This window comes from Sphaeramia orbicularis, chromosome 5, assembly GCF_902148855.1.
Source record: "Sphaeramia orbicularis chromosome 5, fSphaOr1.1, whole genome shotgun sequence".
In the NCBI taxonomy this organism is placed as follows: Eukaryota; Metazoa; Chordata; class Actinopteri; order Kurtiformes; family Apogonidae; genus Sphaeramia; species Sphaeramia orbicularis.
In genome coordinates this window covers 8381566-8408138 of record NC_043961.1, presented here as the reverse complement: position 1 = coordinate 8408138, position 26573 = coordinate 8381566, and the positions used below count along the sequence as shown (strand labels likewise).

The 26573-nt window shown below is 35.4% G+C and overlaps 1 protein-coding gene across 1 annotated transcript in view; it reads left to right on the top strand.

Annotated features, from left to right (window-relative positions):
- Positions 1-238: 238 nt before the first annotated feature.
- The window catches only part of LOC115419135 (copine-9-like), a 399664-nt gene continuing 373329 nt past the window's right edge, over positions 239-26573 (top strand). The window contains exon 1 of the mRNA XM_030133771.1: positions 239-566. Coding sequence (XP_029989631.1) covers positions 490-566 — 77 coding nt within the window. The 5' untranslated portion in view covers positions 239-489. The remainder of the gene's footprint in view (positions 567-26573) is intronic.

Here is a 26573-nt window from a genome sequence, read left to right as displayed (position 1 = left end):
CTGCTGCTCCTTTTGGCTCCTCTCTGCCTCCATACCATAGGTCCACAGGTCGCTCCTCCGCCTTCAGCTGAAGTTGTGGAGGTCTCTGCCTCCACCTGGCGATGGATGGAGAGAAACGAACAGAGGAGAGGAGGGGAGGGGAGGGGAGAAGAGAGGAGAAGAGCTGGCGGATCTGCGTCTAGAGCTCTCCGGTGCGCGTCTCTCTCTCTCTCTCTCTCTCTCGCCATGAATGAACGGCTCCTGCTCTTCCTCATCCTCATCCTCATCCTCAGGTATGAGTCCTAACCCTCAGCTGCAGCATCAGCACCAACTCCTCAGACCGGATCCGACGCGCGCGTCCACTCGGCGGCTTTTCCTCCTCAGGTGGATGGAACGCACAGCCCACGGCCACAGGGGACACGCGCTGCGCATTTTGACTGCGAACTTCACACATTGACAAGAAGTGATTGAACAAGAAGAAGAAGAAGAAAGAAGGAAAACACACCGGCCATGGCGACAATAGGGGAATTCGACCCACTCAACTCCACGGTACCTGCCACGAAGATTGAAGTCACCGTCTCCTGCAGGTACAAAAAGAAAACACGGATCCACGCACTTGTTACACATTCACATTTTACGCGCACATTTCTGCGCATTTTTCCATGAAAGTCTGTTTGTTGTGTCGCTGCACATCTCAGCCTTGTGTTCATATTTGGACACTTTCTGCACTTGTTCTTGGTTGGATATTACGCATCTTTTACGCCCATAAACCAACTCTTTTTTTTTCTGTTTTTTTTTTATTGTAAGAAGAAATTTGCATGCGCCGTGGGTGTAAAAGTGCGTGGGGCAGCAGTATCTCTCCAGCAGGATTTATTCTGAGTGCTTTGGAGAGGCTCCGGAGAGAGAACTCTGAATGCGTAAATGTTCCAACTGATAACAGAGAAAAAAAGCGGCTCTGCTTATTTTTAATGAGGCCTAAATTATTTTAATGGACCTAAATAAATATAGGATCAGACCTAATTTTATTTGCACAGTCTATTATTAGTATCTGGTGGAAAAGTGTGACTGTTACTGAAAAGATCAACAGGAAAACAGGAGGATTTTTACAGAATATTCAGAGATTCTGTTGTATTTTAGTCCTATATGTATGAATCTGCTCCAAATATCACAAAAACAGAATGTGCAGATCCTCCATCAGGGTAAAAGCTTCATATTTTAGCACTAAATTAAAGCTAAAATTTCAATTTATGTTGGAAAAAAACCCTGAAAACTCACAGATGATGAAATAAATAAGATGTTCGGAGCTGGTGGTCGATTTAAAAGGTTTGATCTTTACTTGTTACAGGATAAAGTCCAAAAGTGAATTAACTGTTAATGATTCACATGATGTTAATGTATGTCAATGGAAAGACCTGCTTGAATCAGTATTTTCAGTTTGTTCTGCAGAATCTTCATGTGTTTGAGGCTTTTTCAGGATCCTTTTATGAGGCCCACACCCTCCTGATGACAAATCGGTTTGAGCTTTTTGTAGAATGTGTGATGTTCAAACCAGTAGAGGAGCCACCGGTGACAAGAAACCAGTAAAAGTCAGTTCATTCAGAAGTTAACCCTTTCATGCATACTGGTCACTCCAGTGGACAGTTCTTCTTTAGCTGTTCTCTTGTATATTCATGGGTTTTGTTGTTTTCGTTCCATATCAGCCAACACAGTGGACACTTACGCATATGTAACTTTGCTGTTCTTGATAAACCTGCTCTACAGTAACATGTTTGAGTGTAAATCAATTGTTATTAGACTGTAATTATCATTTTTTTCTTTAACAAAATGGTTTTTTTGTATATTATCTCCATGAAGTGAGTAAGAACTAGTATTAGAGTATGTTTAAATATGAGAAAACATCAGATTAGCTGCATTAAAAGTGTTTATATTTCATAGTTTTCACTGTATATCAGTAAATACATGTTTCTTTGCTTCAAAAATTAAACGCATCGTATCCATTTGAGTGGACATTTTTGCAACTCCATGAAAAATAGGTTCATAAAAAGCTGTCAATTGCATTTTTTTTCATGTCTAAAGAGGAATGACAAAAATCATGATCAAGGTTCTCATAATTCATGCATGAAAGGGTTAAAGGTTCAAAATGTAAGATTTAGGAGGATCTACTGGAGTAAATCTATGCTTTATTATCAGCTGTGAAGAAGGTTCACAGGGGTCGCTTTTCCATCGGACATCGTCGCAAAACTTTACCGATATTTACTAAATATTGAAAAAAACAGAAGTGCGTAATGTCGGTTTTTCCATTAAATCACAAACGCGATGATTTGTTTATTTATTTTCGCGAAATGACACGAGAACTCATTCCATAAACATGGCGACGAACGTAAATATGGTGTTGATTTACAGATATATTCATTATTATTATATATTACCCCTCTATCTCCTACTAAATTCTAAAATGATTGGGTTTCCTGGTGTGTCCACACATACTGACACACGTTTCTTCTTCTTCACCTGTTGCAACATACGCCAACATCCGTTTTTTTAATTCACCTGACTCTAGTTGCGAAAAAAGGTCTTTCTGTTGCAGTTTTGCATGATATACCATCTGCGTTATGCCTGAAAAACCACCTCCTGCCGGCGCAAAAAATTTTAATTGAAAAATGAGACTTTTGGCGGAATTGCTGTTTTTCCATTAGGTAAATTTTTTATGCGCAAGTTATATTTGCGCAATGGCAACGAACGTGAATATCACATTGATTTACAGATATATTCATTATTATTATGTATTACCCCTCTATCTCATACTCAAATACTTAAGCATCTTTAAGTACTTAGAACAGTGCTATATAAACCGATGTATTATTATTATTATTATTGTTATCATTAAGTTGTAAAATGATTCAGTTTCCTGCTGTGTCCACACATACTGCACCATGTTTCTTTTAAACTCTTCTTCTTCTCTTGTTGTAACGTCCGTCAACATCAATTTTTTTTTAAAATTCATGTGACTCTAGTTGCGAAAAAAGGTCTTTCCGTTTCAGTTTTGCATGATATACCATTTGCGCTACGCCCAAAAACTTTTAATCGAAAAATGAGAGTTTTGGCGAAATTGCCATTAAATTTTTATGCGCAAGTTATATTCAAGCAATTTGAGGGTCAATGGAAAAGCAACTTGTGTTTGTGCTACTTTGGAAAAGGCTATTTGTAAATGGGTGCTTCTCTGAAACTGGGTTTATTTTAGTATCTGTCACTTTTCCAGCTTTTCAAACCCAATAATAAAAGGTAAATGTAGACATATTTCCCCCAGGTTGGACCTAATGATGACCTCAGATAAATGCAAAAAAAATGTATACTCTTACTCTGATCCATCCCATAATTAATGAATTTATAATCAAATATTGGGTCCAAAAATAGGACCCAAATATGGACATTAAATCTCCCTAGGTGTCAGTGCATTAGATGTGTAAACATGTGTAAATAGTCTTCTATAGACTCTAAATAAAGACACTGTGTTCAATGTGTCGATCCTAGTGGTTTTTCAAATCCACACGTGGGTTTTTCATCAATCTCAGTCTCATTCCAGGTTTGGAACCCATCGTGTCCACTGGTGTTACATGCGGATCCTGAACATTTAAAGACTAATAAATCGCCAGTGATTTTGCAACAGCGGTCATTTTTGTGAAACACTCTGCCTTGAATAATTATTTCACTTCCTAAAATGCACCTGTGAGAGAATAAAAAGATATTCAAAATAACAGTAGTGTGTAATTTTTGTGTCCTTTTAACCTTTTTACATGCAGATTTTAAATAAAAAATAATATAAAGATGTGTTTTATCTAAAAAATAGTTTCTCTTTTATCTCAGTAGGTATTTATTTTTCAAATAGACCCAAAGTGCTTCCAAACCTGCTTCATAACATTTGCCTACATCTGGTTTGAATGTTTAGCCCCTTTGTCCTGTTTTTAGGACCAGTTTCAGAGAAGAACCCATTTACATGTTGGACTGTTTTGGATGCACTGATATATCGGCATCGGTATCAGCTGCTATTTTCTGATATCAACTATTGGTATTTGAATCTGTCTTTTTGTAGTAAAGATTTTTTTTTTGTATAACCTGTGTTCTTTCCGATATAATATGATAAAAGGTTAAAAGACTTAAAGTTTTTTTTTTTTTTTAACTGTTTTTATATTTATAATGAATCGACGGTAACATTGGTATTGGCATCAACTATGAGTCATAATGTCATTTTAAAAATCTGTGTCATATTGGCCAAGAATTTCGCAATCATCGCATCCACTTCCTGTTTTATCAAGAGTTACATCTGGTGTTTAGGTACGTTATCATCATTAGAGCTTTTAGAAGTTACTGTAATGGATGTTGAAGGGGGGGTTTCACCACTAGATGTCACTAAACATCACATACATGTTTCCATTTTGTGGTAACGGCTCAACTCGACTCATTTTTTTTGCGTTTTCATCACGTAAAAGAACCTGAATTTGGTACCGGGTACTAGTTTTTTGGTATCTGCTCTGTCGAGTTTCCAAGATGGGTGAAGAGATACTAAAACATGACGTGTAAACACTGCAGACACATCAATGTGCGACCCGCCATTAAAAAAAAAAAAGATTCTGAAGTTTACAGTAAATATAGCGGTAGGTTAATCTTTTTTTATAATAATAACATGAGCAAAAATGAATAAAGAATCAACAAAATAATAAGTAACATGAACAAAATAAGCTCAAAACTGAACAAAATTGAAGAAAAAAATAATACAAACAGGCAACAAAATGTAGAAAAATGAACAAAAACAAACACAATTTCACCAGTAAAACCCATGGAGTTGGATCAGTGACAGTGGATGGACACACTGGAATCATATAGATTAAATCATAAATAAAATGAACAAAAGTGAATAAAAAATGAACAAAATAATAAATAATAAGCAAAAATTGACTAAAATAAAGTAAAAATGAATGAAATAAGCAACAAAATGAACAAAAAACAGCCAAAGTGATCAATAACATGAGCAAAAATGAATAAAGAATTAACAAAATAGTAAGTAACATGAACAAAATAAACCAAAAACTGACCAAAATTGAAGAAAAAAAAAAAAAAAAAAAAATAGGCAACAAAATGTAGAAAAATTAACAAAAACAAACAGTATTTCACCAGTAAAACCAGTGGAGTTGGATCAATGACAGTGGATGGACACACTGGGTTTATATAGATTAAATCATAAATAAAATGAACAAAAGTAAATAAAAAATGTACAAAATATTAAATAATGTAAAAAATGTAAGAAAAATTGACTAAAATAAAGTAAAAATAGCAACAAAATGGACAAAAAATAGCCAAAGTGATCAATAACATGAGCAAAAATAAATAAAAAAATCACAAAATAATAAGTAACATGAACAAAATAAGCTAAAAACTGAACAAAATTGAAGAAAAAAATAAAATAGGCAACAAAATGTAGAAAAATTAACAAAAACAAACATTATTTCACCAGTAAATTCCATGGAGTTGGATCAGTGACAGTGGATGGACACACTGGGTTTATATAGATTAAATCATAAATAAAATGAACAAAAGTCAATAAAAAAATGTACAAAATAATAAATAATTTAAAAAACATAAGCCAAAATGGACTAAAACAAAGTAAAAATGAATAAAATAAGCAACAAAATGGACAAAAAAAACAGCCAAAGTGATCAACAACATGAGCAAAAATGAATAAAGAATCAACAAAATAATAAATAACGTGAACAAAATAAGCCAAGGACTGAACAAAATTGAAGAAAAAAATAATAAAATATGTTCTTGGGTTGGTTGTTAGTCTGATGAAGAGCTTCTTTAACGTAAATATAGAATGGCAGTGACGTAAACCAAGAGTCTAATGCATTTTATTGTGAAAAGCGTTATTTATAGCAGCTTTAAGACCAGAATTTAAGTGGGAGAGCTGTAGAAATGTCTTTTTTTTTCTCCACATTTTACCTCAGAATTGTTTAAAACATCTATGAGATGCATTAGTGAATCTGAATGTTCTAAAGGATCTAAACAACAGAAAGAAGCAGAAAATCATCTTCTCATTCTCAACTTTAACAGCTCAGTAGACTCATAAAAACATGAAGATCTTTTCTTTAACACTGCCAGTCCCCAAAACTCCATGTTCTCCATTAATCTGCCAAAGTTTGGTGGAAGCCAGTACATTTTAACTAAAGAGCACGAAAATGAAAATATCATCATGGTGTGAGAATCTGCAAACTCAATGTCGGACCAGATGGACCAGCAAAAAAAAGTTCAGAAAAGTGTAGAATTGTGTCTTGGGCTCAGATTTGTCTTTTGTTCAGATGCTCTTGTTTTGTCCACTGGACTCTGGGTGTAGCTGTGGAGTCGTGCCATCGACCACCGGGGGCGCCCTGGGTCTATTCTTGGCCCTGAGTCTAAACAGAGTTGGACTTGTGTCAGCGGCTTCCCTTCAGCTTTAGATCCCAAACTGACTTGAAGCTGCAAATTGTGACAAGCTGTTGGCGGTGGTCAGCGTCCTCGGGCCTCAGCGCTCCGCCGGGGTTTGGCTTCCTGACGCTGACAGAATGGGGATACCGCCGAGTGGCCTAGAAGGATCTGCAGCGCTCTTCAGCAAGGCATGACTGAACCAGCAGAAGGACAGAGAGGAACAGAAGTAAACTAGCAGAAGGACGGAAGTAAACTAGCAGATGGACGGAAGTAAACTAGCAGAAGGACAGACGGACGGAAGTAAACTAGCAGAAGGACAGACGGACGGAAGTAAACTAGCAGATGGACGGAAGTAAACTAGCAGAAGGACAGACGGACGGAAGTAAACTAGCAGAAGGACAGACGGACGGAAGTAAACTAGTAGATGGACAGATGGACGGAAGTAAACTAGCAGATGGACAGACGGACAGAAGTAAACTAGTAGATGGACAGACAGAGGGAAGTAAACTAGCAGACGGACGGACGGAAGTAAACTAGCAGAAGGACAGATGGACGGAAGTAAACTAGCAGATGGACGGAAGTAAACTAGCAGATGGACAGAAGGACGGAAGTAAACTAGCAGATGGACGGAAGTAAACTAGCAGAAGGACAGACGGACGGAAGTAAACTAGTAGATGGACAGATGGACGGAAGTAAACTAGCAGAAGGACAGACGGACGGAAGTAAACTAGTAGATGGACAGATGGACGGAAGTAAACTAGCAGAAGGACAGATGGACGGAAGTAAACTAGTAGATGGACAGATGGACGGAAGTAAACTAGTAGATGGACAGATGGACAGAAGTAAACTAGCAGATGGACGGAAGTAAACTAGCAGAAGGACAGACGGACGGAAGTAAACTAGTAGATGGACAGACGGATGGAAGTAAACTAGCAGAAGGACAGACGGACGGAAGTAAACTAGCAGAAGGACAGACGGACGGAAGTAAACTAGTAGATGGACAGACGGATGGAAGTAAACTAGCAGAAGGACAGACGGACAGAAGTAAACTAGCAGAAGGACAGACGGACAGAAGTAAACTAGCAGACGGACGGAAGTAAACTAGCAGAAGGACAGAAGGACAGAGGGACGGAGGCAGGGGGACAACTGGACCAGTGGGGGTTTTTAAAGACAGGCTGGACTAGAGGTGGGTGATGTATATATGTACATATATATCACCTACGATAATATCGTAAATGTTGATGTGTAATTTTACATTATGGAGTATTCATTAAGGGTGTGCCAAAAAATCAATTCATATGAAAATCGCAATTCTTATTTACTACGATTCAGAATCGATTTAAAATATCCCAAAATCAATTTTAAAAAATAAAACAAATCCTCCGGCAGTCTGCACACCATTAGCACGATTAACGGTTAGGGTTAGGTTTAGGGAGTAGTGTGATTAGTGGCTAGCACAATTAGTGTGTAGGGTTAGTGATTAGTGCAATTAGCAGCTAGCGCGATTAGCAGTTAGGTTTAGCATTAGCAATTAGTGGCTAGCGTGTTTAGCAGTTAGAGTTAGGTTTAGGGTTAGCGATTAGCAGCTAGCGGGATTAGCAGTTAGGGTTAGCGATTAGTCGCTAGCGCATTGACACGCTATCAAATGGTGTTAAATAATACGCGAAAGGATGACAATGCGTACGTATAGCACACCAAATACAATAAACTGGCCTCACATACAACGCAATGTCATGAGCTCAGTGTGTTAGCTGCATCAGAGCTGAAGGACACGGTGACACAGTCAGCCACCAGCAGCACCAGCGTTACTTACATTAGTAATGGACCGCACCCCCACATAACTGGAACAGAGTCCTGATAAAAGTGAAACCAGGATTCAAGAACGCTATGGAAAAGGAACACCTGTGGTTCCACAGTCAAGGTGTGACGTTTTGACGACGTATGCGTGTTCGACCCCCCGCGCTAAACCATCTACTGATCTAAACTGTTTAATACCTGTTGATCCACTAATTCTATCAATCCATGTCAATAATTGGTGTCAAATACAGTTCTTCATCTTTTCATGGTCATCAGATATGACCCATTTGGATGTTCAGAGGCTCCGTAGTTACCGTGGAAACACTGTCGTCTTCTACAACATTGATTCACCAGTAAAACCCATGGAGTTGGATCAGTGACAGTGGATGGACACACTGGGTTTATATAGATGAAATCATAAATAAACTGAGCAAAAGTGAATGAAAAATGTAACAAAATAAAAAAAATAATGTAAAAAATGTAAGCAAAAATGGACTAAAATAAAGTAAAAATGAATAAAAAAAAAAGCAACAAAATAATAAGTAACATGAACAAAATAAACCAAAAACTGAATGAATTTGAAGAAAAAATAATAAAAATAGGCAACAAAATGTAGACAAATGAACAAAAACAAACATTATTTCACCCTAAATTCCATGGAGTTGGATCATTGACAGTGGATGGACACACTGGGTTTATATAGATTAAATCAGAAATAAACTGAACAAAATGTAAAAAAAAAAAATTAATAATGTAAAAAATGTAAGCAAAAATAGACTAAAATAAAGTAAAAAAAAAAAAAATCAATAAAATTAGCAACAAAATGAACAAAAAAACAGCCAAAGTGATCAATAACATGTGCAAAAATGAATAAAGAATCAACAAAATAATAAGTAACATGAACAAAATAAGCCAAAAACTGAACAAAATTGAAGAAAAATAATAAAATAGGAAACAAAATGTAGAAAATGAGAGTTAATGAGGGATTTTGATGTACTTTCTTCTGTTTTCTCTGTTTCTGATAGAACAACCCTCAACTTTAATCGGAGCTTTAATGAACATCTGCATGATCAGTGAATTAAATATAGGAAAATACCTGTTTTTTTTTTTTTACTGTAAAAGCACAAAATACAGAGGATAATATTAGAATAAATGATGATAAATCACTTAAGAAAGGTTAAATAGAGAGAAAATACTATTTTGAATCTACCACATAAGCAACTCTGGGTCTTTATGGGTTAAATTTGTACATTTTACTTCATTTAATTCAGTCTTCAACATCGATCACTGGTCATGGTTTTCTCTCTTTTACCTTCCCTCTTATTCACTCTGTTATGTCGAATGATTCATACGACGGTAAATGAATATCTGCCTTTTCACTCTGTACATAAAGGAGTAATCTGTACTTTTTCCTATTATGTGAGGGTACTTTGGATCATATGAATACTTGCAGACTTGGTCGTTCCATCTCAGCAGCAGTGAGCGGAAATGGATGTGAGCTCCGTTTATTCATTGACTCTTATTTGTAACTATGGTTCTTATATGACGTTTATAAACGCTTTTTGCAAAGATGGTTCTGTGGCCGGTGAATCCGCCTTCTATGTGAAACCTTGAAGTTTTAATCAAACCCACACAAACCCATTTTAGTTCCGGATTCCACGTCTTGGTCTGTGCTTAGAAAATAAAACCTCTGAGTTTACATTAAACCTTTATTCTGGTTTGGACGGAGGCTGAAGGTGCTGCTGTTGGTGTTCACTGGGGCAGGTTTTTGTCCTTTTTTTTTTTGCATCCCATTAGAACCTGCCTTTTGTACCATTAGAACCTGCCTTTAGTACCATTAGAACCTGCCTTTTGTACCATTAGAACCTGCCTTTGGTCCCATTAGAACCTTCCTTTGGTCCCATTAGAACCTGCCTTTTTTACCATTAGAACCTGTATTTGGTCCCATTAGAACCTTCCTTTGGTCCCATTGGAACCTTCCTTTTGTCCCATTAGAACCTGCCTTTAGTACCATTAGAATCTGTATTTGATCCCATTACAACCTGCCTTTTGTCCAATTAGAACCTTCCTTTGGTCCCATTAGAACCTGCCTTTAGTACCATTAGAACCTGCCTTTTGTCCCATTAGAACCTGTATTTGATCCCATTAGAACCCTCCTTTGGTCCCATTAGAACCTTCCTTTGGTCCCAGTAGAACCCTCCTTTGGTTTCATTAGAACCTTCCTTTGGTTCCATTAGAATCTGTATTTGGTCCCATTAGAACCTTCCCTTGGTCCCATTAGAACCTTCCTTTAGTGCCATTAGAACCTTCCTTTAGTTCCATCAGAACCTGTATTTGGTTCCATTAGGGTCTAAGGACGGGGGATGCCCTGGACACTACTCATTTTCTTGCTGTTCATTTGACTGTTGTTTACTCTAACTGACTCTGTAAAGCCCTTTGAGATAACCTTGTTGTGATATTGGGCTATACAAATAAAGTTGAATTGAATTGAATTGAATTAGAACCTTCCTCTTGTACCATTAGAACCTTCCTTTGGTTCCATTAGAACCTTCCTTTGGTCCCATTAGAACCTTCCTTTGGTTTCATTAGAACCTTCCTTTGGTCCCAGCAGAACCTTCCTTTGGTCCCATTAGAACCTTCCTTTGGTTCCATCAGCATGTGCAGAAGTGAACCTGTGGGTTTGGAGAATGGAACCGTACTAGTCACAGTGGAATGACTCCAGACTGCTTTTTACTTCAGTCTAATCCTAAATCCATGGGCTGTCCACTTTCAGATGTCCACCTCTGTGCTGATGCTGGAACTTAAAGCTGCAGGAAATTCAGACCTGAGTGAAAACACTATAATCTGACCATACGTGCTCCTCTTCTGCAGATCTAATTTATCTGACTCTATAACTAAACATGCTCTGATCGTGTCCCTGTGGAAAAGTGAAGCTGTGGAACAGAATCAGATGTGAGTGAATGTGAACAGGAGCCTGTGCTTTAACTGGAGGAGGTGCATTCTTCTTCTGCTGCTGCTGTTGTTGTTGTCATACTGTAGAAGCTCCAGGGTCATGGTATTGTACAAACCACCACCAGTGTTTTCAGCTCCACAGGTGATGGCTGCTCCTGCTGCAGTCACTCAAAGTATCTGACCTGTGGAGAAAAAAAAAAAGAATAACTGATGTGAATGTGGAATATTTATTATTTATCTGAAAGATCATTTTTTAGATTTATTTACTTAATTCAGACTTAATCTTGTTCAGATTGTGTGACTTATTCCAAGAACTTTCCTCTTGTTCAACCCACTGAGATATGACGACGAATTTAAACAGTATTTATAATAAAACCAGCTCCAGTGTTGGAGGACACAGGAAGTGTTTACCCTCACACAGATGGACCTGGAAATACACCTATCTATCTATCTATCTATCTATCTATCTATCTATCTATCTATCTATCTATCTATCTATCTATCTATCTATCTATCTATCTATCTATCTATCTATCTATCTATCTATCTATCTATCTATCTATCTATCTATCTATCTATCTATCTCGTTGACCCTTTAATACCAATATCTAGACACTGAGGTTAGTAAATGTGTCATTCCTGTTTTTCACTTCACTTCCCATCATGCACTGTGGTACTGCACTTCCTGTCACCCATCGTGGGCATATGCTGCATTCCAGAGTGCTGGGAGATGGGAAGTTTCCGACATCTAACTCTGTAAAATCCATTGGAACACCTGTCAAAGCCGGAGGTCCTCTTTGCAAAGTGGGACCAGATGGAAGTTCTCCGACCTCACCACAAACTACAATGGAACATCAACGCAACAACGGCGACGCACAGTGTGCAAGTTCACAATGAAAAGAAACTTCACAGTGTTTAATTAGCTCATTCGTCATTTTGCGTCTTCCATCTCGTTTGCGTGTATGAAATGCCTCTTCAGGATCAAAGCAAATAGGTGCTTAGATTTGTGATCTCCATGTTTGTTATTTATGTTCAGTGTGGATCACCTGGAATACTTTGAGGTGGGATGTAGTTAACTCCAAGTCAGATTGACTCTACCTCCCACAACTCTGGAATGCAGAAATAGCAACGTGATTGTGATTGTATTCCAAAATGACTAATGTCTCCCAAAATATTGGTCTGATCAACTTGCCGAGATATTTAATGTAGAGATGAGACTATTCCTCAACTGTAGGAACCAAACTGGACTAATGAAAACATCTACATTAGTCAGAACTTCACAGATACAAACACAGACGTTCTGAGACCATCCAGTATTATTATATATAAATGAATAAATAAATAAATACACACACACATACATATATATATATATATATATATATATATATATATATATATATATATATATATATATATATATATATATATATATATGTCAGGGTAGAGACTGCGATCTGGTAGGATCGGCGATTCTACCAGTAGAAACTCCGATCAGAGTCTCTACTGGTAGAAACTCCGATCCGAACCCTAACCCTAACCCTTCTACTGGCAGGATCGGAGTTTCTACCAGTAGAGACTCTGATCGGAGTCTCTACTGGTAGAATCGCCGATCCTACCAGATCGCAGTCTCTACCCTTACATATATATATATATATATACACACACACACACACATATATACATACATACATACATACATACATACATATATATATATATATATATATATATATATATATATATATATATATATATATATATATATATATATATGTATATGTATACACACACACACACTAGGGATGGGAAGATGATCTGATTCGTATCGATTCGCTGACACACGTGTGCATGATCTGAGTGCACCGGTACAGAAGCTGTAAGTGAGTGAAAAGTTTGGAATGATATCATGATGCATCGGTTATTGAATGTTTGTATCGATAAAATTCGATCCGTTCAATAGACTATATTTTTACTTGCATTTAAAAGTGTTTCTCTTTATTTGAGTAAGTTTTTCTTTTCTTCAGACCCACGTTAATGTGCGCTGCAGTTTCGTGGATTCGCAGATGTGTACACTGTACAAGACAGTCTGAACTCTGTGGATGGACTGTGGTACGAGCACTGCAGATGAAGACTGTAACGACTGTATGTGAATGTGACAGACGCAGAAGGAGGTGACCACATGTGGTTTATGAACGGGCACTTTTTACTAGATCAGCTGTATTTAATACTGCCATACATACTGGAGATACTTCCTTAAACAGTGTCATACATATCCAACAGCACATCCCAGAATACCTTGCACAGGTGTCTCTTAAAGTGACAGAACCTTTTCTGTTTACCTACCAACAAAGTTCTGAACTTTTTCACCTGACTGAATGTGAGGCACGTGTTCTGAAACTGAACTAAAGACACTTTGGGAAAAGTCATGGTCTTATTTGATAAATAAATAATCAAGCTCATTGAATTGAACTGCATATTTTTTTTACCAGAATGAATTGTTGAATCAGAATGGGCTTAATTGCTCTGAATTGTGATTTGGGTGTGAATCGTATCGTATCACATCGCGAGGTGCCCCACACGTATCTTTAATATATCGGATCGGAGATGCTGTATCGAGATGCATGTCGCATCGGTCTTACAACTAAGATTCCCAACCCTTATATATATATATATATATATATATATATATATACCATAGATTAAAAAAATCATTCTATTAGACTGAAAAAAGTACATTCTGCATAAAATAAGTATTTGATCGTTCTATAATCCTTAGATGATATTGTCTTACTTTAATAAAACTTGATAAGTGCATATTTTCTTCTTGCACTGTCAGATAATTGTACTTGAAATAACACATTTTAACTCAATGAGTTTAACTGTCTTATTTTTGCAGTGAATATATACATGCTGTGGTGGTTTGTGGGTTTCTATTCGGTGTTGAATTAAATACAGTTTTTAAGGGTTTACTGGGTCTTTAAGGGTTAATATTACTGGGTCTTTAAGGGTCTTTAAGGGTTAGTATCACTGGGTTTTTAGGGGTGTCCTGGGTCTTTAAGGGTCTTTAAGGGTTTACAGTAGTGGCTCCTCCTCCTCCTCCTCTTGTGTACTTGTTCCTACTCCACTCTGCTCTGTAAACAGCTGTCAGTGTGTGTTTTGCGTCAGCTCCCATCCTCTTCCTGACGTGTTTTCTGTGAATGACATGACGTATTTGCGGCTTCATGGGAAACCAGAGGACGAGCACATGTTTACTACCGCTCAGACGTCCCAAACGTTTCCCCGTGCAGACATTAGAACACAATACTCTGCCCTAAATATGACAGCAGCCTCCACATATGGCTTTGTGTGACGATGATTGAACAGGACGTACGTCAGCGGCCCAGCCTGCCGTGGTTATTCCGTCTCATCTGAACCACCGCCACCTCTACCACCAGTCGTCCATATCAAACTCCTTTCATCATCTCCTGTCTCAGACGATCCTCCAGGTCTGATGGGGGTTTCACATATTTACTTTGAGTTTTCTCACTGTAAATGTGGTATTTTCCTGTATTTCATTCACTGATCATGTAGACGTTCAATAAAACTCAGAGTAAATTCAAAGATTTATTATATCAAAAGCAGAGAAAACTGAAGAGAAAAAGTCACTTTTACAGTAAAATATATCATTAAATGAACATAAACCCAACTCCATGGGGTTTGACCTGGTGAAATAATGTTTGTTTTTGTTCATTTTTCTACCTTTTTGTTGCCTGTTTTATTATTTTTTTCTTCAATTTTGTTCAGTTTTTGTGCTTTATTTGTTCATGTTACTTATTACTTGTAGAACTATTTATTAATTTTTGCTCATGTTATTGATCACTTTGGCTATTTTTTTTCCATTTTGTTGCTATTTTTTTTTTACTTTATTTAGTTAATTTTGCTCTTTTTTTTTTTTTTTACATTATTTATTATTTTGTCCATTTTTTAAATTCACTTTTGTTCATTTTATTTATGATTTAATCTATATAAACCCAGTGTGTCCAAAAATTGAACACAATTGAAGAAAAAATAATGAACAAAAACAAACATTATTTCACCAGTAAAACCCATGGAGTTGGATCAGTGGCAGTGAATGGACACACTGGGTTTATATAGATTCAATCATAAATAAAATGAACAAAAGTGAATGAAAAAATGAAGAAAATAATAAATAAGTGGAAATTGACTAAAATAAAGTAAAAATGAATAAAATAAGCAACAAAATGAACAAAAAACAGCCAAAGTGATGGGTTTATATAGATTAAATCATAAATAAAACTGAGCAAAAGTAAATGAAAAAATGTAAAAAAAAAAAAAAATGTAAAAAATGTAAGCAAAAAATGGACTAAAATAAAATTAAAAAAATGAATCAAAATAAGCAACAAAATGAACAAAAAACAGCCAAAGTGATACATAACAGTGAGCAAAAATGAATAAGAATCAACAAAATAATAAGTAACATGAACAAAATAAGCCAAAAACTAATGAATTAGAAGAAAAAATAATAAAAATAGGCAACAAATGTAGAAAAATGAACAAACACAACATATTTCACCATAAAACCCATGGAGTTGATCAATGACATGGATGGACACACTGGGGTTTATATAGATTAAATCATAAATAAAATGAACAAAAGTGAATAAAAAATGTACAAAATATTAAATAATGTAAAAGAATGTAAGCAAAAATGGACTAAAATAAAGTAAAAATGAATAAAATAAGGAACAAAATGGACAAAAAACAGCCAAAGTGATCAATAACATGAGCAAACATGAATAAAGAATCAACAAAATAATAAGTAACATGAACAAAATAAGCCAAAAACATGGGTTTTACTGGTGAAATAATGTTTGTTTTTGTTAATTTTTCTACATTTTGTTCCCCATTTTATTATTTTTCTTCAATTTTGATCAGTTTTTGGCTTATTTTGTTCTTGTTATTTTGTTGATTCTTTATTCATGTTTTGCTCATGTTATTGATGACTGGCTGTTTTTTGTCTGTTTTGTTGCTATTTTATTCATTTTTTACTTTCTTTTAGTGAATTTTGCATACATTCTTTTACATTATTTATTATTTTGTACATTTTATTAACTTTTGTTCATTTCATTTGTGATTTAATCAATAAATAAGGTTTAATGTTGAAATAATATTGAAATAATGTTTGTTTTTTTAATTTTTCTATTTTAATTATTTTTCTTCAATTTTGTTCAGTTTTTGGCTTATTTTATTTATGTTATTTATTATTTTGTAGATTTTTTTAAAATTCATTTTTGCTCATGTTATTGATCACTTTGGCTGTTTTTTGTTCATTTTGTTGCTTATTTTATTCATTTTTACTTTTAGTCCAGTTTTGCTTACATTTTTTACATTATTTAATATTTTGTACATTTTTTTATTCACTTTTGTTCATTTTATTTATGATTTAATGTATAAAATCCCAGTGTGTCCATCCACTGTCAATGATCCAACTCCATGGGTTTAACTAGCGAAATAATGTTTGTTTTTGTTCATTTTTTTTACATTTTGTTTCGTATTTTATTATTTTTTCTTCAATTTTGTTCAGTTTTGAGCTTATTTTGTTCATGTTACTTATTATTGTGTTGATTCTTTATTAATTTTTGCTCATGTTATTGATCACTTTAGCTGTTTTTTGTCCATTTTGTTACTTATTTCATTAATTTTTACTTTATTTTAGTCAATTTTTGCTTATTATTATTATTTTGTACATTTTTTTAATTCACTTTTGTACATTTTATGTCTGATTTATTCTATAAACCCAGTGTGTCCATCCACTGTCATTGGTGGTTTTACTAGTGAAATAATGTTGGTTTTGGTTCATTTTTCATGCCAATGCCGTGGTACGGCGCTCATCTCGTTATTCCCTCTCATCTGAACGACTGCCACCTCTTCCAACAAGTCGTCCATTGAACCGTCTCCTTTCATCATCTCCCGTCTCAGACGATCCTCCAGGTCTGATGTGTTTTGACGATGCTTGACATTTAGAGGATTTAAAAAGTGTTCATCCAGCCCGTCTAATTACTGTGTGAATGACGCTGAAATGTCAAAGGGCAGGTTATGGCTTTATTGATCCATATCTGTCGCATCGGTATAACGCGTGGGCAAACACTTCCCATCGCTTTAAATAAATATTGATCCTGCTAAAAGCACTTCGTTCAAAATGTAACTCATTCTAAGGCACTGAGCTCTTCTGCTAATTTATTCTGCAAATTAAATTTACTGAATATTTTAGATAAAAGACCCAAACGTCCACCTTTAACCTAAACCATCTACTGATCTAAACTGTTTAATACCATTAATCCTATCAATCCATGTCAATAATTGGTGTAAAATACAGTTCTTCATCTTTTCATGGTCATCAGATATGACCCATTTGGACGTTCAGAGGCTCTGTAGTTACCATGGAAACACCATCATCTTCTACAACACTGATTCACCAGTAAAACCCATGGAGTTGGATCAATGACAGTGGATGGACACGCTGGGATTATATAGATTAAATCGTAAATAAAATGAACAAAAGTGAATAAAAAATGTACAAAATAATAAATAATGTAAAAAATAGTAAGCAAAAATTGACTAAAATCAAGTAAAAATTCATAGAATAAGTAACAAAATGAACAAAAAACAGCCAAAGTGATCAGTAACATGAGCAAAAATGAATAAAGAATCAACAACATAAAAAGTAACATGAACAAAATAAGCCAAAAAACTGAACAAAATTGAAGAAAAAATAAAATTGGCAACAAAATGTAGAAAAATGAATAAAAACAAACATTATTTCACCAGTAAAACCCATGGAGTTGGATCACTGACAGTGGATGGACACACTGGGTTTATATAGATTAAATCATAAATAAAATGAACAAAAGTGAATAAAAAATATACAAAATAATAAATAATATTCATTCATTCGTTTGTTTATTTCAAGCATTTATAGTATACAAGCAAATTCTAAATCCCCCCCCCCCCCCCCCCAAAAAAAAAAAAAAAAATCATTCATTTATACTTGAAAAGGAGTGGGAAGAAGAAAAACTTATTTAATCCCACCCCCATCCCACATAAGATATGTAAGCAAAAATTGACTAAAATCAAGTAAAAATTAATAAAATAAGCAACAGAATATAATTTTTTTTCTTCAGTTTTGTTCAGTTTTGACTCATTTTGTTCATGTTACTTGTTATTTTGTTGATTCTTTATTCATTGTTGTTAATTTTATTGATCACTTTGGTAGTTTTTGTTCATTTTCTTACTTATTTTCATCTTTTTTTTAAACTTTATTTTATTTTTTTTCTTTATTTTTTCCACAGTATTTATTATTTTGTAGAAAAAAAATTATCATTTTTTTGTTCATTTTATTCATGATTTATTTTATATAATCCCAGTGTGTCCATCCACTGTCACTGATCCAACTCCATGGGTTTTACTGGTGAATCAGTGTTGTAGAAGATGACAGTGTTTCCATGGTAACTACGGAGCCTCTGAACATCCAAATGGGTCATATCTGATGACCATGAAAAATGAAGAACTGTATTTGACACCAATTATTGACATGGGTTGATAGGATTAATGGATCAACAGGAATTAAACAGTTTAGATCAGTAGATGGTTTAGGTTAAAAGTGGACGTTTGGGTCTTTATGGGTTAAAGGTGGACGTTTGGGTCTTTATGGGTTAAAGGTGGACGTTTGGGTCTTTATGGGTTAAAGGTGGACGTTTGGGTCTTTATGGGTTAAAGGTGGACGTTTGGGTCTTTAAGGGTTAAAGGTGGACGTTTGGGTCTTTATGGGTTAAAGGTGGACGTTTGGGTCTTTATGGGTTAAAGGTGGACGTTTGGGTCTTTATGGGTTAAAGGTGGACGTTTGGGTCTTTAAGGGTTAAAGGTGGACGTTTGGGTCTTTATGGGTTAAAGGTGGACGTTTGGGTCTTTATGGGTTGAAGGTGGACCTTTGGGTCTTTAAGGGTTAAAGGTGGACGTTTGGGTCTTTGAGGATTAAAGGTGGACGTTTGGGTCTTTATGGGTTAAAGGTGGACGTTTGGGTCTTTAAGGGTTAAAGGTGGACGTTTGGGTCTTTATGGGTTAAAGGTGGACGTTTGGGTCTTTATGGGTTAAAGGTGGACGTTTGGGTCTTTATGGGTTAAAGGTGGACGTTTGGGTCTTTAAGGGTTAAAGGTGGACGTTTGGGTCTTTATGGGTTAAAGGTGGACGTTTGGGTCTTTATGGGTTAAAGGTGGACGTTTGGGTCTTTATGGGTTGAAGGTGGACCTTTGGGTCTTTAAGGGTTAAAGGTGGACGTTTGGGTCTTTGAGGATTAAAGGTGGACGTTTGGGTCTTTATGGGTTAAAGGTGAACATTTGGGTCTTGAAGGTTAATATAAAAATCCAAGTTGTATGTCTTTATATATTATATTCTGTTCAACAGATATATAAATTACTCCTATAGTTCCTTCCATCCCAACTGCACATGTGCAGAGTGTGTCAGCGCTGACACATCAGGCTTTAAAGCGTTGATAGGAGCCCAGTTCCCCTGAAGGAAACCTAAAGCAGTGTGCAGCAGGTCATCTATTCCCTCACTTCTTTTTTCCATTAGGACTTTCATCCCCAAACAGCCCGGATGTGGCGTCGTAGCTCAAAGCCTCTGCAGGGGGTAATCATTTAGATTGGTTTTGTCATTCAGGTGAAGGTGCTCGACATGACGTTTCAAACAGATGAGACCAAAGTGGAAAAGGGAAATGTGAGTCAGGGGAGAGCGGTGTCGAGTAAATGAGTGCAGAGACGAGCGAGCGGCTGGAAGTGACCAGTCAGGCTTCAGATGTTCAGAAGCAGGCAGCGCACTTTGACAAGAATACAAGAGGAGACCCGTCAGCGTGCATTTACGACTACAACCCACTCATCATGTGGAGAGGAAAGCCTCCCCACCCCCACCCCCGACACCCAGCACTTAAAATACAAGCACCGGATCGAAAAATCTGAGGTCCTCTGATCAGATTCCCCTTAAGAGTACGAACAAATGGAAACGACAACGACTTCAAACTGAAAAAAATGTGATTTTTTTTTTTTTTTTTTTTTATTAACTTTCTTTATTGGAAGTAATTTCATCATTTCATAACAGTGCAATGTGATAAAGAGGACTTCCATTCTTTCATTTTTCTTTTTTTCCCCCAACAATCCTACCCAAAACTGAAGAAAAAAACGACTTTTTCAGCAAAATATGTGTTCATCCACTGTCATTGATCCACTTCTTTGGGTTTTACTGGTGAAATAATGTTTGTTTTTGTTCATTTTTCTACATTTTGTTTCCTATTTTATTATTTTTTTCCATTTATTTTTTATTCTGATTTTTTACTTTTATTTTTATTTTTTTTACATCTATCTATCTATCTATCTATCTATCTATCTATCTATCTATCTATCTATCTATCTATCTATCTATCTATCTATCTATCTATCTATCTATCTATCTATCTATCTATCTATCTATCTATCTATCTATCTGTTATCCTCATGCATTAGTTATCTTACAGGTTATGGCTTTTGTACACTGTAAAAAAAAAAACAAAAAAACAACCAAACAAAAAAAACAACGTAAAAAACAGTATTATTCCGGTAGCAGGGGTGCTGAACAAATACTGTAGAATAACGGAAAATAACCATCTCGTAAAAATACAGTAATTTTCCATAATTAAGATACAGTTTTTTGCCCTAACTTTACATGAGATTTTGCTTCTTTTTTTTTTTTTTTTTTTTTTTTTTTTAACTTTTTAATGTTTGATAAAGAATATTTACATGTATCAAAACAATCTAATTACCTGTAAATATATATATATAAATAATGTTCAGTGAGACTCAGTTGTACAATCCACTGATTAAAAACTGTATTTGGACAGTTTATCAGTGCTTATACATGTTCTACATTCACAAAAATATATTTATTCAACATTTTTGTTGTGAAACCTCCCATAATTCCACAAGATATTTGTCAATTAACAAACAAGTCTTGTTAAACTTACAGAACAAATACTTCTTCAATGGTTAATTGTTAGTAATTTTATCTTTTTTTTTTTTTTTTTTTTTTTTTTTTTTTTTTACAGTTTTAAACTTTAAATTAATAGTTTAATCACATAAATAAAAAATACATATTTGTGAAATTACGATATATTTGCAAATGTATTTTAACTGTATTTTTTTGTGGAAAAAAAATCTTTAAAAATGGAAATTTTATGGTTATTCAGTTATAGTTTTTTTCTTGTAATTTTACATTTGACATGTAAAATCACAGTCTAGTTTTGTAATTTCATCGATATTTTCCTGTATCTTAAAAATACAGGAAAAATTTGTAAAATAAATGCTGAAAATTCTGTTAAATTAGATTTTTTTTTTTTTTTTTTTTTTTTTGACAGTGTAGAGACTCAAAAGACTAAAGTTCAACTATAAGAGAAACTGTTTTCCATATTTCATGAAGACTTTCATACAAAATTCCAGACTTTTTAAGTTCTGGAAAACAGACTTTCAAGACCTGCACAAACTTTCCATTATTTCTTTTTGGTAAATCTTTGATTCTTTTGTTGTTTGTTGTTTGAGCTGACGCTGTCTGATTTGGATCATGCGCCTTAAATGTATTTGTTATTCAAGACAGTTTTGTGGAAAATGCCCCATCCACACTTTTTCTAATCATATATATATATATATTTTTTGTTTTTTTTTTTTTCTCTGGGATAATTAGACACAGGTGGACCGCATGAGGGCGGGGTCAGGTCATCAGACAGAGGGGGCGGGGCAAACTCAGACTTGGAAGAAAACAAAGGATCATTAACACACAGACACGAGAGCAGGACAAAGCAGAGTTCATGTTCAACCTGTGGATAATTCTGGACAAAGCAGACACATCTGAAGGTGAGCTGCTTTAGATTTCTTCATACCTGAGCTCTGGCCGTGCTTTGGTCTGGAACGAGTTACTAAAGCTGTGGTTCTCCTTCAGACCCACCATCACCCCTAAATACCAGACTGGGACCCAAATCCATAAAAGTTAAACAACTAAATTATTTAAGGAAAAGATGGTGTGTTTTGAACCTAAGATACACTGTAAAAAATGACCGTAGAATTAACACCAAAAAATTGTAGAATTGCAACATTAAAAAAAAAACAAAAAAAAACTGTAAATGAAAATACGAGGCTAAGTTGTTTATTTGAAAAGGTTTTTGTGTTAACGATTAAATCAACAACAGCTGTAGTTTTTACAGGAAGAGTATGTGAACAAAACCAGATTTGTATGTAGAAATGATGTATTTGTATTGTTTTGAGAAAATAAAACAAAGTTGAAAAACAATGTGGTGCCATTTAAACTGCAAAACCATGATGTTGAAATAACCTATTCTCATACTTTAACCCTTTCATGCATAGTGGTCACTCCAGTGGACAGTTCTTCTCCAGCTGTTCTCTTGTATATTCATGGGTTTTGTTGTTTTAGTTCCATATCAGCCAACACAGGACGCTTATGCATCATCCCATACACTGACATTCAGACCATTACTGTAAGTTTGTTGTTGTAGATGAACCTGATCTGCACTAACATGTTTGAGTGTAAATTAATTGCTTGTTATTGTTATTAAACTGCAATTAAAAGGTCAAATTTTTAAATTCATTTATTTTTTTTTTTTACCATTTTGCATATTATCTCCATGAAGTGAGTAATGACTAGTATTGGAGTATGTTAAAATGTGAGAAAACAGCAGATTGGCAGCATTAAAAATGTTTTTATTTCATAGTTTTCACACAATATATCAATAAATATACGTTTCTTTGCTTCATAAATTAAATGCATGGTGTCTGTCAAGCTGAGTGGACATTTTTGGAACTCCATGAAAATAGATTCATAAAAGAATTTTCAATTGCATTCTTTTTTTCATGTCTAAAGAAGAATAAAAACACTCAGGAAAAAAAAACAAAACCTTGATTAAAGTTCTCATAATTCATGCGTGAAAGGGTTTAAAAAAATAAATAAATAAAAAAAAAAAAGAGTAAATTTAACATTTTAAACATGTAAATATCACTGAAATCCAATGCCAAATCTACATGTTTAAAACATTAAATCTACATGTTACTCCATACATATGTTCATGGTTTGGTGTGTTTTTTACAGTATTGTTCTGGTAACCACTGCTGCCAGTTTTTTGTCCGTTTAAAAACAACAGGACTTGTTCTGCTTAACATCATGCGACGTCACGCAACGTCCGATTCCCGACTTCTATGTCTGTCTTATACAGTGGATCTTACAGGACATTGTCACTACTTCTATCCTGTATCCACTGGACCCCCTCCTCTGCTCTATGGGCCCCCCACAAATGCTGGGCCCCATGAATTTGTCACCCCCCCCCCCCCGCTTATCAGCACCCCAGCATACATGTATTAAACATGAAGATCAGTTATTTAGTTTAAACACAGACACTACTGAACAGGACATGGGTCCAGGTGGCACCGCTTGATCTGGACCAGAACTACAGTCCGCGGTCCAGTTCAGGTTCTTGTTAATGCACTGGTTTCCAACCTTTTTTTACTCCTGGCCCCATTTTATCATCACAAATTTCTGTCAACCCCAGACATTCAAAACGGTGCCTTTTTTTTTTTTTTTTTTTTTGCTAAAATTAATTAGTTTTTGATCCTGTAATAGTTTTCTATCCCATGTTTCAAACACAGGTTAATTTTAGAGGACATTTAGTCTATATAATGTATATCATTCTGGACAGAGGCAGTAAAGCCAGGTGTAGATTACTGCACAAAGAGAGAATTTGAATTTCCTTGGTCAGGATATGTACAGTCAGTCCAGTTTGGATTTACAAGGCTGACAATTAATACTGAACAAACAAGAACTCAAACTATGAATTATGAAAGAGCTGCAGCATCTGCATCTTCTAGTCCAGTATGAACCATCCAGACCACTCAAGTCATCTGGTGCAAGTCTGCTCTGTGTTCCCAAAGTCAGAACTAAACATGGAGAATCAGCGTTCAGTTTCTATGCTCCGTATATCTGGAACAAACTACCAAAAAATATCAGATCTGCTGAGAGTCTGAGTTCTTTTAAGTTGAGGTTAAAGACTCACCTGTTCACTGCTGCCTTTGACTAAAAGACTTTTGACTTTTTAAATTTTATATTCTCTTTTGAAACTCTGCACTGCAACTCTTACTTTAATATGTGTTTATTTTTATTTATTTATTTATTTATTTTTGATTTTATGTGTTGTTTTCTTACTTGCTGTTTTTAATCACTTTTTACATGTTTCTTTTATAATGTTTTAAATGTGTTTCTTTTTCCCTGTCGTTGTATTTCAATGTCCTGTGTGAAGCACCTTTAACTGCCTTGTTGCTGAAATGTGCAATACAAATAAACTTGCCTTGCCTTGAAACCGACCACAATGAACATTTGACAGATAAACAGAACCACAGTGCTGCAGTTTCACACTCACAGTTTGTCTGCTATGGATTGGGATGAAGGTTATTATCGTTAACAAAAACTAACGAAACGACGAAAACTAGAATTGTAAAAACATTTTCATTAACTGAAATAAATAAAACCTATAATTAAAGGAAAAAAACAATAAGTAACTGAAACTGTATTGTGTGCTTACAAAACTAACTAATGAAAAAATAAAGGAAGGTCCGCACAACCTGTGAGCTCCCAAACCATTTATTTAGTGACGTTTTGGGCCAAGGCCCTTCATCAGACCGTCTGATGAAGGGCCTTGGCCTGAAACGTCACTAAATAAATGGTTTGGGAGCTCACAGGTTGTGCGGACCTTCCTTTATTTTTTCATGTTTAACTTTTTGGGATCCTGCACACCTCTAATTTTGGATGTGCGTGTCATTTACCTTTTCTCATACAAAACTAACTAAAACATATAGAAATTATGGATGAAATTCCCTTCGTTTTCATTTTTGTCAATGTCGGATTGATATGAAAACGATTTATTTCGCTCTAGCACCATAGGGTACTTCACGGTCTGTCACTTGTGGTTTCCAGTCATCTTCTGGTCCCCACTCTACCTGGAAACATGGAAACTAAAGTTGGGAGAAAGCAGCAGAGTCCTGTCTGGGATTTATTTGAATACGACGGAGAAGAAGAGAAAAGATACGACAAAAATAAAACTAAACTAAGCATTTAGAAAAAAATGAAAACTAATAAAAATGAGCAAACCTGCTCTAAAAATGAATTAAAACCAACGTAATTAGAGAAAAAAAAGTCAAAACTAAATAAAACTAAAGTATAATGAAAAATCCAAAACTATTAGAACCTTGATTGGGATTTTCTCTGTCAACTCAACAGAGATTTTTTTATTAGTAAGTTTTTTGTTTGTTTTTTCTTAACCAATTACTAGAAATTCCAGGTGACCCCACATTGGGTCCAGACCCCAAGGTTGAAAACCACTGAGTAGTGCTGATAATATGAATCGGTGGTATTCTAATGGTTCCATACTCGTACTACCGGTACCACTGACAGCTCTTAACAGCTCGTACTCCCATCAGCTATTTGGCTTCATTTCCTGAGGCGACAAGTGACGACGTGTTTTCCCTGCATTTATCGGGACTGTCACAGCTGTCACTGTGTGTGTTTTACCCTAAAAATAAATCAGTAACGACAGAAAATGATTCTGCTGTGTAAACCCACAAATCTGATTTGATCACCGGTCGATGACAGTGAAGAGGCTGAGGCTGAAAGATGGCGTCAGGTTTGGCTGAGCGCGCTGTACATGCAAACAGCTGTCAGAGGTTCCGTCAGCGCTACGTGGGGAACACAGGGAGGCACATCCTATGGATCAAAGTGCTGTTTTTTTTCCCCTTCTGTCTTATATAAGTGGCCGCCTGCCACCCAAACAGCTCCTCTAGATCCTATTAGACAAACGGAGCGTAGCAGTCGCCCCGGAGTTTGTAATGATTACCGCTGGCGTAGGATTGTTTAAATGAGACTTTTGGAAGCAAACACATTTAACCCCGATACCCCAGCCACCGGCACACATCTGAGATAAAACTGGAGCTCTGAAACGGACCACAGCTGATGTTCTAGAGCAGGGGTGTCAAACTCATTTTAGTTCAGGGGCCACGTACAGACTAGTATGACATAAAGTGGGCCGGACCAGTAAAATAATATCAATAATTGGATAAGAACTGATAAATAATATCAACTCCAAAGTTTTTTCTTACATTTTTGAGGGAAAAAAAGTCAAATTCTGTAATGAAAATGTTTATATCGACAAACTGTACTCGAACATAACATGAACAAATATGAACAACCTGAAAATTCTTAAGAAAAATAAGTGCAATTTTAACAGTATTATGCCGTAGTTTATCATTTACACA